Raw genomic sequence first — 11847 nt, forward strand, 5'->3', positions numbered from 1 at the left:
TTTTAGTAACATAAGTTTTGTTTTTAAAAATAATAAATTTGGGATGACAATATAAAGATCCCAAATATGTTATTAAAATCTTAATAAGAGTCGAATTTTGGATATTTGACTTATTAAATGGAGTCATTGTTGTTCTCTGACGCTCTACACTTGTTCTCGTCCTTTTCAAAATAAGTGTTATAAAATATGGACCGGACCGACCGATTTGACTGATTCAACCGAAAACTAGTCACATGTTCGGTTCGGTTTAGAACATATTCAAAAACCGTTTTAACGCTCAAATCGATCAACTTATTTTCGATTTTTTTGAAAAAGTTAATTTTTTTTATTTTTTAAAACTTAAATTTTTAAATTTTTTTCTGAAAGATTAAATTTATTATTTGGTTATACATACACATTTATTTGAAATTTTGATTTTATTAAAATATTATTAGAGTTTATTTAATTTATTTTTAAAAAAATTAATCTGTTTTTTATTTTAAAAAAATATACAATTATAATAATTATTTTAATATATGTATATATTTATTTAATTTTAAACTTTGATAAATATATATTTTTGTTTATTTAAATATATGTTTTAAGTTTTAAATTTAAAGTATATTATTTGTTATGTTATATTATTAATACCATGTTAAGTAAACACTGATTTTCACGCCCCGCACTTTTCCCATCCTACTTCAACACCAGCTCCTCATAATCCCCATTCCCAGAAGCCCCAATTTACCTATCTCAATCCGCCGCCGTGAAGATGGATTCCGAGGAAGTCAAGCTGTGGGAAGTACGATTTGGGGACAGCGTCAACGACACTGTAGAGAAATTAACGGAGTCGATCTTCATCGACAAAGACCTTCACAAGAATGATATTATGAGCAGCCGTGCGCACGCGTCAATGCTTTTTCTTCAGGTTCTTTTTCTTCTTAATTACCTGCAAATGAATGTATCATTGTTGCTTCCTGTCGAGTACCACCTCAAAATCGAATTTTTTGTTTACATTTTGTAAAAATGTTACATTGGTAGTCTTGTTGTATGATGTAATTGCAGGGATTGATTACTGAAGACGAAAAGAATAGCATTTTGAAAGGTCTTAATGAGATTGAGGGGCAGATTGAGAAAGGAAAGATTGTGTGGAGGACCGACAGAGAGGATGTCCACATGAACATCGAAGCAGTGGTTACTGACTTGGTTGGTGAACCTGAAAAGAAACTTCACACTGCTCGCAGCAGAAACGATCAAATTTGCACTGACTTTCGCCACTGGTGTCGTGATGCAATGGATAATATTGTAATGCGTGCTAAGCACCTTCAGGTTGGGTGACTTTTTGGCTTGTTTTACTATATCACAACTGCATCAACTTTAATGAGATTCACATTGGTAGTGCTTTGTTGAGAATTCACACTAAAACTGTCTTAGTGAGGTACACCACTTAGAATCAAATCTGTTATTAACCTAAATGATTTGTGCTACCCCAGTATTTAGTACAGCATTTTTTTTCTGGCGGAAGTTTTAGCTGACATTGTTGTTTCAGTTTTTTTTTTGGAAAACACCAATTGTCAAATTTTGCTGTATCATTTAAACAATTATAGCATGTGATTACTCATCAAGGATCAACTGTCAATGTTCGCGTAGTTTTTATTAATCTAGCGTGATTACAGTGCTTTCAATTTTCACTCATCTCACTTGGTTTCGTTTTCTGTAAAATCTCCTGGTTGCGATGGTGAAGCTGGCTTTGAAAAATGAGGGACTGAAACTGATAGTTCCTGCTTATACTCATTTGCAACGGGCACAACCCATTTTACTGCAACATCTTTTTCTAGCATTTGTCAAGCAGGTTAGTTGCTTCATTTGTGGAAACTCGTCCACTCTATTATTTCAAACATTATCGTTCATGGAAAAATTCCTTTCTATTTCATTGTTTTTGAAGTTAGCTTTCATTTTTTACTTGATATTGTTGGTCTGTTTTTTACTTATTTTGCTCCTACACCAGAAGAATTCTCTAGTAAGAATTCATAGGAATATATGTTTTAATCAATGGATTATGGTACAAATGAAATTCTTTTATAAACTAGCCAAGTTTCCATGCCTCGGATGTTTGGTTCCCATGCTCGATTTTCCTTTGTTCTCGCATTCCAACATTTTATACCTTTGTGTCATGTGCATATTTCCCTAAGTAAGTACGCAGTTATTTTTATGGCTGAGAGGTTATTATATATTTTTTTTTTATCTATAATAGATGCTCTAATCTTATACTCAACTGACATGATGCTAATCGTTTGTTAAACAAATATGTTGCAGCTTGCATGCGATGCAGGCCGTTTGCTGGATTGTCGAAAGGGAATGAGTTTTTTTCCCCTGGGTGCATGTGCATTAGCTGGTACTGGCCTGCCCGTGGATAGATTTATGAATTCTGGGGCTCTAGGTTTCATTGCCCCCATGAGAAACAGGTATGGACCATATATCATTGGCGCTCATTAAATATACATTCAGCGCATTTCCCTGTACAGGATGTCTTATGTGCCTGTACATGGTCCATAATTGTGATTTCATTACCCTTTGTTAGGTTTTGTGAAGCCAGGTTTAGTTCGAATTAATTGAGATGCCTTATTGGTTACTGAAATGAGCTTCCAAAGCTGCCCTGTGCAATTACACAAAATATTGACTTTATAAAAGAAGTAATCATAATTTTTCAGATAAATTCTTTGGCTAATTTTATCAGTTGAGATGCTATAGAATCCACTTCTCCCAGATTGTTTGGTGTGTATTTTTTTTTTTTGTTTTTATTGATTGGGTATTTTGAACATTCCCCTGACAAAAAACAAATATATTCCCAGAATTTCTTGTGTGCTATGATCAAAGCTCAACCATGTTATTTTAACGGGATAGCTCTAAAATCCGTGTGTCAAAAGAAAAGTTATGATTCAGTCCGTACATAAATAAAATCAAGATTCAGTCTCTGACTAACAATGTTTATTTGTTTTAGCTCCCTGTCAGCTTAGCTAAAAATGCTAAAATACCTTTATTTATCACATGACAAGTATGTGACTTCTTTTTCTACATTGAATAGCGACGGAAACTGTGTTCTCCTTCTCAACCTATTTTTTACACTGACAGGCCAAGTGAAGACAACGTTGAAGGATCAAGCGGAGGAGGGAGAGGCCTGTCAAGCGAAGACAACGATGAAGGATCAGGTGGAAGAGGGAGAGAAGGGAATGGTGGCATATGGAGCAAAACACTTGCCGGAGTTGGTCTGGTTATGGGAGGTGTGGTAGGCTTGTATTTGGTTTACAAAACTCATCATGCTATTGAGAGAGAAATTGTGGGAGCTATAAGAGATTGGAAAGAGGCAGGATTTCCGGCTTTGGTCAACATTAAAATTGAGAAAGTGGGCTTTAAGTTCAGCATTTATTGAATAGTATTTGTTACTATTTTTTTTACTTCGATCGTATGAATTTTTTAGAATCACTTACTTTTACACTTCAGACTTGTATTTGACATCAACTTTTTCTGTGTCAGTATATGCAATAAAGCATTAAAGCCTATAGTTTGTATTTGTCACTCTATTTCAAATAGATTTTAAGCGAAATAATATTATATTTCAAAATCTGAAATCAGAAATAGAGCGAATAAAAAGTGTATTATCAACAAAAGTGTTTATTTGAGAGCTTGAAAAAAAATGAAGAAGCTAGTTTACATTTTCATTGAACATGTCAAATTAGCACCAGACGCCAGAAATTAAACGCTTGTTGGTGAACCGGCCCACCCCGTTTGACTAAGAAGCAATGACCGATGAGTACACATATAATTAGTGAACCGACAAAAAATTAATACATCCTCTTTCACCGTTGTCAATGATTTGCAAAGATTGTAAGATATATCAAAGTCTAATATTAAATCGAATTTTTAACTTTAGATGATAGTGTTTGGGCTAAAATTAAATTATACAGGTCCAATTAAATTATACAGTTCTATCAAATATAGCAGATCAATTCATATCCATTTAAACTGATCATGAGGCGCTGAAAAAAGAGGGATCGTGGGATGAAAGGGCAGAATATCATGGATCATGGGAGAGTGGAGAGAACTGCACTGCACAGTGAAAAAAAAGAGAAAATCGGTCAACACAGAACACACACAATCTCTCGCACAAATTCAAGCGAACTCCCTGCATAATTGTCATAGCATTAATCAGTCGTTTTTCATAGTTTTCAGTCTATATTTCATTTGTTCAAGTAATTTATTTTCAAATTTCAACAACATTATTTGTGCTATGTTAATATTTTATAAATTCATTCCGTTTATTCAAAATATAAATCATGTTAGGAGTTTATTTCTCAATTTCCAGTAGTTTTTCTTTAGTTTTCTTTGTTTATAGCGTCATATTTGTTTAGAAGATCATAACGAACGGTCAAATTTAGTATTTACAATTGTTGTGTTTTTAGAAGTTAGATTTCATCGTTTTTACACAAATTGATGCATCTTTGCACCTGACACGCCCACAAATAAAGATATTGTGCAAACAGATAGTTATTAATCCCTTTGCATTTGAATCGAGTTTTTGTGTTGTTCGGCAAGTGAAGAATCACTGCGAAAAGAGCACGAGTAAGGCAAATATATATCGTGCCGGGTTTTCCCAGCAGCTAATTCTTAGTCTTCCTAGCAAGTTTTACACCACGTTGAATCCCGTCTGGCCATCCATCTGCAACCAAATCAAGCTAGATAATGGCATTGTACACATTGTTGTGGCCATGAATAGCATCAATTCCATATATCACAGGAATTCCGAGTTGGGTCGAAAGGGCTCCTTTTTAACTCCCGTTTATCATGTTCACCCATGCCTTAGTGGAGGCGTTTGATCTTGGACCACTCTCTCCCCCACTCAATACACTCCCTGCACAAAATAGTAAAATCTTGAAACTAGGGGTGGTACGGTACGATATACCGTACCGTAAATATCGGTATGGAATTTTTCTATACCAATACCGATACCGGAAATTCGGTATACTGAACTTTCGATATGAAAAAGTTCATACCGGATACCGTACCGACACCGAAAATTTTGTCGGTATACCGACATTTTTCCGGTATACCGAAATTTTTTCGGTATACCGAAATACCGAAAAAATAATTCCGTACCGAAATTTTCAGTATATCGATTTTTTCGGTAATTTCGGTACGATATTTCGGTATTTTTTCCCACCCTGCTTGAAACCTCAAATTCTTATTTTTAACACATTAATGTGCATACTACACAGATTTCCTGTGAGTTTAATCCATTTTCGACATACAAAAATTAGGTTGGAATGATAAATGTACCTGTGAAATATTTGTTCATGAGATTAGGGGTAACAACTTTCTTCTCAATCCGTATCATCTGCCCAATCGTTTCTCAAGAGTCATTCTTTGCAATAAGTCCTCGACTCGATCCTCCAATGGCTGCTTAGAATCTTTATAAATCAAATTATCGGCATCTATAAAAGCAGCTGACAAGCACAACACCAGAAAACCAATGGACAGCTCCAACTTCATCTCGACTTCTGCTTGAAAAATCTGGTACAAAACATTACCATCTCAACGAAAATCAATACATTGTATAAAAGACGAAACAAATCCTTGTGCGCATCGAGCAGGGCAAAGGGATCGTAGCCCCTTCATCTCAAAAAGTTTCTAGTTGTTCTTATATATATTTTTTCAGAATCTTAAATTTCGATCCCCGAATATATTAAATCTTTTTCCCGGTTCGTGCTCGAATCGATATTAAAAAGTTTACAAAAATGCTTGTTATTTTGACACAAAGTTGGCATGATGCTGAACGGTTACCGAGTACATTAGACGAAATAAGAAGAAACGGTTTGAAGTTTCAGACAAATGGGGACATGCACGTATGTCTATTTATTAATTTAATTAATTTTTGATTATTTGGTCAGTCGGATGGCTTTTGTGACACACTTATCTATTGTGTAATGTAAATGACGGAATATCTAAAAAAAATTACGTGAAAGGCACAAAATTTAATAGTGGAAAATTTGATTGCTGAATGGAATGATATTTTGTTTATTTATATAATATTGTTAAATATAAGTCTTCATATTATAATCAACTTATTTTCCCCAAAATAAACCTTTTCAAAATACCATTAAGTTCACGAAAAATAATGAGTATGAATGTTAAAATGAATGTGGAAAAATAGATGTATTAATGTAATGTGTATGTGGCATGTGGAGCCTACGATTTTTGATGAGGTGGTGGGTGTTATAACACCCACCAATGCGGGTGCTCTAAGTATTTTTTTAACAGGAAATCTAGGCCACGTGGCTTTATAATTCATCTCATGGCTTTATAATTCACAATAGATAAGTATTTTTTTAAATTTTGAAACATATATGATGATAAAATTTCAAATATAGATAAATGTTATGACAAGACAATTTTAAAATAATAATTAATAATAGGTTAGTATTATTAAAAAAAAACTAGTCGATGTCAGATGGGGGCAAAATTTATTGAAACGATGAATAATTTCATTATAAAGCCATGAGATGAATTATAAAGCCACGTGGCCTAGATTTCCTGTTAAAAAAATACTTAGAGCACCCGCATTGGTGGGTGTTATAACACCCACCACCTCATCAAAAATCGTAGGCTCCACATGCCACATACACATTACATTAATACATCTATTTTCTCACATTCATTTTAACATTCATACTCATTATTTGTAGGTCCCGCTGTCCACTCATTCATCTTATTCTTACTTTAAACATATTCAATTTCAAATTTTTTAAGAAATTTGAATTATTATTATTATTCTAAAAAAACCCTCGGTAATTTTCGTCCATTTCGGAACAAAGTAGGATTTAAGAAATTTTTTAAAAAAGAATTGTAGATGATGAAAATAAGGAAACTTCATCACGTGTGTGGGGCCCGCGTTCAGCGGCGGTTTGTGAACGACGGTTTTGAAAAACCGTCGCTAATTATCCAATTTTTTTTAAAAAAAAACTGACACATGGGCGTTCAATTGTTTGAACGCCCCACACCCTCTCTCAACGCCCACTCACATTGGAGAGTGGGTATAACACCCATTTAACACCCATTGTGGTTGCCCTTAGAGAAAATACATATATATATATATATATATATATATATTAAAAAAAAACGTTCACTTACCATAATTAAATGAATTTAACTTCAGAGCAACGTTCTTCCCCGCTACAACACTCGTTTTTTTCTCAGACGCTCTCTATTGATACCTGAATCTTGAATTGACAGGGAACCCATACAAAGAACACCCATTTAACACCCATTGTGGTTGTCCTTAGAGAAAACACACACACACACACACACACACATATATATATATATATATATATATATATATATATATTAAAAAAAACGTTCACTTACCATAATTAATTGAATTTAACTTCAGAGCAACGGTCTTCCCCGCTACAACCCTCGTTTTTTTCTCAGACGCTCTCTATTGATACCTGAATCTTGAATTGACAGGGAACCCATACAAAGAATTCATATTCATCAATGAGCGATGTTATTATACCTTTCTCCAATAAATTAAGCAATCTTGAAGCCATTAAAGAGGCATTCGACTTCTTCATAACTGTTTGTTTATTTTTACTGTTCTTCTCTCAATTCAACTCTCTCTAGTTTTACGTGAATCTTGGATACTTGCAGGTTGAGAGGAACCTACCTTTTTTTCCCCGAGGAGAATCTTGATCGATAATTCATATAAGATTGAGAGCATGGTTCGCAATTGCGGTCGCGGAGACCATCGCGGAAGTCACCGTTCCAGTTCTCATGACATCTCGCGGAACAGTCACGCCACATATATTTTTTAATATTAATATAAATTGAAATTTTTGAAAAAATATTTAAAAATATGTAAATCAAAATAAATATCCTTTAAATAAATTATTTGATTAAAACAATATAGTAAATATATTTTTAAAATTTTATTCACGTCTTATTGAATCATAAAACATATCTTTGTTATATATCTTGCAATTGTTTGTTTGTGTATTCAAGTTTTCCAGAATAATTTGCTCATATATTCCTTTTTTTTCTCTCTTTTTACCGTTCCGTGCCGTTTCGCCGATCTGTGCCGTTCCACTGATAAAAAAGACGTTTTATATCTATGTAACGACGCCCCAAAGCATCAACATTCACACCCCGGAACTTCGTCAAGGTGGGCCTCGTTCCCGTTCCGGAATGGCCATCTGATACCGTTTCAGCAAACCATGATCACTGGCACTACAGAATTCTGATAAATTTTCCAAGAAACGACGTTGTTCATCAAATATAGTTGATGATTTAAAGACCTGGAGTAAAAACACAAAGACAACATTCTGATCGGTGGATTCAGGCGAGCATTGCTGAAGATGGTACATCTAGTTAGTACTTTCATGTTCTGTTTCGACCGTTACCGATCAATTACACCGTTAAAGCGCCGCTATAACGTCAAAGAACAGCGATACAAAGCAATCACCGATTTGCCATGTAACTTTGGAACGTCATTGGCCGTTCCCGTTCCGGAACGAGCGTTCCGGCCACGCCGCGACCGTTCCGACAAACCATGATGAGAGGGAACCATCGTTGTTCTTCCCTTGATTCGTTCTTTGTCACCATTCGAAGCGATTTGCAAAACTTAGTTCATTATTCTTCAAGGTACACGTAATTGGTTCTTCTTCGCAACCTATTTTTTACATTGGAAGGGCTACGCCTCCAGAGTCACAAACATGCGAATCTGAAACGGTGTGTGATAATCCAAATATTTTGGGAGTTGTAAAATTTTATTTATTTACAGACATATATATGATATTATTTTCGAAATTTTGAAAATAATGAATAATGCATAGAAATCGAAATCCAGTGCAAGATACACAGTAAATTAAGGTTGGATATCCACCTATTTGGAAAGAAATATTACATACAAGTCAGTTTTTCTTAACAAGGAAGCATATCAATATTTATAGAAAGAATATCTCGAAATTTTGGAAAGAATATCAATCGAATTATGGTAAGATTTTCACATTATCCTTATAAATAGTAGGACTCTCCCATTAAGAATTTACATTGAAATTTTCGAGTTTCCTCCCCAATTTTTGAAATTTCCTCCCAAAAATTCTTCTCGAGTCATCAAAATTCTTTCGAAGTTCAGAAATTCGTTTCTCTCGCTCAGGTACTCATAATCCGGTAATCACCGTTCAGAATATTATTTCATATGTTTTGAATAACCTATCCAAAATTCAGTAAAATTCAACGGTTAGTTTTTATGATTTAGTAATTTCAAAAATACTGCTCAGATTCTACGTCGGAACAGCATATCTACGGTTTTTTGTTCATAATCTGGTACAAAGGATGTCCAAACACAACCTCCCCCGTTCATATTTTAAATAACATATTTGAGAACGTGCTGTATAAGTTCGAGCTTGATCCAACGGTTCATTAAGTTGCGACGTGCCTTCAAGTTGGTTGAGTTTTTAGAGATAAATTTCAGCTTGTTCCTTCAACTTTTTTTTCAAGCAAGATCTAAGATAAGTGAGTTTTTGCTATATTATAATTTGCACACTTGTCATTTGTAAGTGCGCTTTTGTTATGTATATATACTTTCGTAAGTGAGTTTTTGTTTGCTACACTTGTTTTTTTGAAGTGGGCTTGCGTTTTAAAAAAATTATAATTTGTGTACGAATCTCTCTTCAGTTTTTGAAAATTCGTTCGAGCATAATTCTTTGTTCATGATATATTTTCTTCAAGATTGGTCAAATTATATGTTCAAAGCACTGTTAGAATTCGATTGGATATGTGAAATGATTTCCGAACTATGACCCTTATACGGTGGGATGTAACCGTTGTACGACCTCACTCCATAGATGATTAACATATTAGACATAGGCCTCGCTCCTTAGAGAATTAACATATAGGTTACTGATATCAAGAAACCATGGAAATGAGATGAATTTCAGTGTTAAACGAGTCTGCCATACGAGTACGATATGTGTATGATTATGAAGTATGAATATTCATTATGATATGCTATTTAAAATTTGAATTCAGGTATATGTATATGTTGCTATATGTCTCGAACGGCTTCCACTTGGTGAGTATTTTCCAAAATACTCGCCCCCTTATTTTACTGTCCTAGGTAAGTCAGAGAAGCAATTAGATGAGGAAGAACAAGCCCAATTTTAGGGATGGTGATTATGAAGTACTGCAGAAGTTTAATTAATTTTACGTTTTAATTTATTTTAAGTTGCAAAAACGCTTCCGCATATTTTTATTTAAGTTGTAAAGACAATTATTTTTATGGTTTATGAATAATAGACTGGTTTTGCTTTATACTATGCTACGAGGCTTGTTTTTTTATGATTATGTGATTGTTGAACAACACCAGTGTCGACTAACCCCGGTCCTAGGGCGTGACATAGTGGCCCTTGTCGACTTTACGAGAACGGCTGACCAAGACACAAAGAGCATTGTGCGGAAATTTTGCCAGAGTTCGAACAACGTGACTCTGCGTACGACACCAAACAAAGACGACGACGGAAAAGTGAATGGCATATGGATCAAAACACTTGTCGGAGTCGGTCTCTTTATTTGAGGTGTGGTAGGCTTGTATTTTGTATATAAAACCGGTCAATCTATTGAGAGATAAGTCGTGGGAGCTATAAAAGACTGGAAATAGGAAGGATTCCCAGTTCTAATCAAATTTAATTGTGAGAAAATAGGCGACAAATTCAGCATCTATTGAACGGTATCTGCTATTCTTCAGGTTTGCTTTTGACATCAATATTTTATGTGTGTGACTGATTACAAAAGATTTCATTTGAGAGCTAAAAAAAAAATATTTGCGGCCTTCTGACTTGTACTAGATTGAATGATTTTTTCTGGAGATACACAGAATACATTGATGTTGATTTCTCATTGTCAACAGATGTTACACTTTCGTCTTTTAAATATTTCTTCAATGACCAAACCTTCTGAAAATAAAATGTATATGTTCAAAACATAAATGTGGCACATAAAGTCATGAAACTCATGATTCCTCATATACATCAGTGAAAAAGAAAAGATGAAAATGTGCATAAAACAGCATAACATTAGAGGGTCGCCCATCCCCCCTCTTTGACAAAGTTTTTCTCAACATCCCTACACAAAAGTAAATAGGCCACATTTAGAAATTAGTATTCACGAGCTTCAAAAAATTGGTCGGGAAGCAAAAACCATAAAGAGGAGCTAAGATCGAGGAGTAGGAATGAAGCTCCAATTTCGGCACATGTTACATTGTACATGAATGGCAAAGAAGAGGCTGATACGCAAAATTTGGTACTTACAGAATTTGATAAACTTTCTGAGAAACGACGTTGTTCATCAAATACAGTTGATGATTAAAAGACCTGGAGTAAAAACACTAAGACAACCTTCTGATCGATGGATTCAGGCGAGCCTTGCTGTAGATGGTACATCTAATTAGCTCTTTCACGTTCCGTTCTCACCGTTACCGTTCAGTTCCACCGTTAAAGCGCCGCTATAACGTCAAAGAACAGCGCTACAAAGCAATCACCGATTTGCCATGGAACTTTGGAACGTCATTGGTCGTTCCCGTTCCGGAACAGGCGTTCCGGCTGCGCCGCGACCGTTCCAGCAAACCATGATTGAGAGGGAACCATCGTTGTTCTTCCCTTGATTCGTTCTTTGTCGCCACTCGAAGCGATTTGCAAAACTTAGTTCATTATTCTTCAAGGTACACGTAATTGGTTCTTCTTCGCAACCTATTTTTTACATTGGAAGGGCTACGCCTCCAGAGTCACAAACATACGAATCTGAAACAGTGTGTTA

The 11847-nt window shown here is 34.9% G+C and overlaps 1 protein-coding gene across 1 annotated transcript; it reads left to right on the plus strand.

The window, feature by feature from the left end:
* Positions 1 to 642: 642 nt before the first annotated feature.
* On the plus strand, positions 643 to 3555 carry LOC142529994 (argininosuccinate lyase, chloroplastic-like). The gene is made up of 5 exons (XM_075635740.1): positions 643 to 907; positions 1045 to 1308; positions 1724 to 1831; positions 2296 to 2444; positions 3112 to 3555. Exons 1-5 carry the CDS (start codon positions 752 to 754, stop codon positions 3407 to 3409), a joined length of 975 nt encoding a protein of 324 aa, XP_075491855.1. The 5' UTR covers positions 643 to 751; the 3' UTR covers positions 3410 to 3555.
* The last annotated feature ends 8292 nt before the right edge of the window (positions 3556 to 11847 follow it).

The sequence above is a fragment of the Primulina tabacum genome, chromosome 16 (assembly GCF_025594145.1).
Source record: "Primulina tabacum isolate GXHZ01 chromosome 16, ASM2559414v2, whole genome shotgun sequence".
Lineage (NCBI taxonomy): Eukaryota > Viridiplantae > Streptophyta > Magnoliopsida > Lamiales > Gesneriaceae > Primulina > Primulina tabacum.

Bases quoted from the DNA above. Each gene is read 5' to 3' on its own strand.
- LOC142529994 (XM_075635740.1), top strand. From the start codon at position 752: ATGGATTCCGAGGAAGTCAAGCTGTGGGAAGTACGATTTGGGGACAGC. The intron at 1,309-1,723 runs GTTGGGTGACTT...GCGATGGTGAAG, and splicing joins TGCGTGCTAAGCACCTTCAG to CTGGCTTTGAAAAATGAGGG. The intron at 2,445-3,111 runs GTATGGACCATA...TTACACTGACAG, and splicing joins ATTGCCCCCATGAGAAACAG to GCCAAGTGAAGACAACGTTG.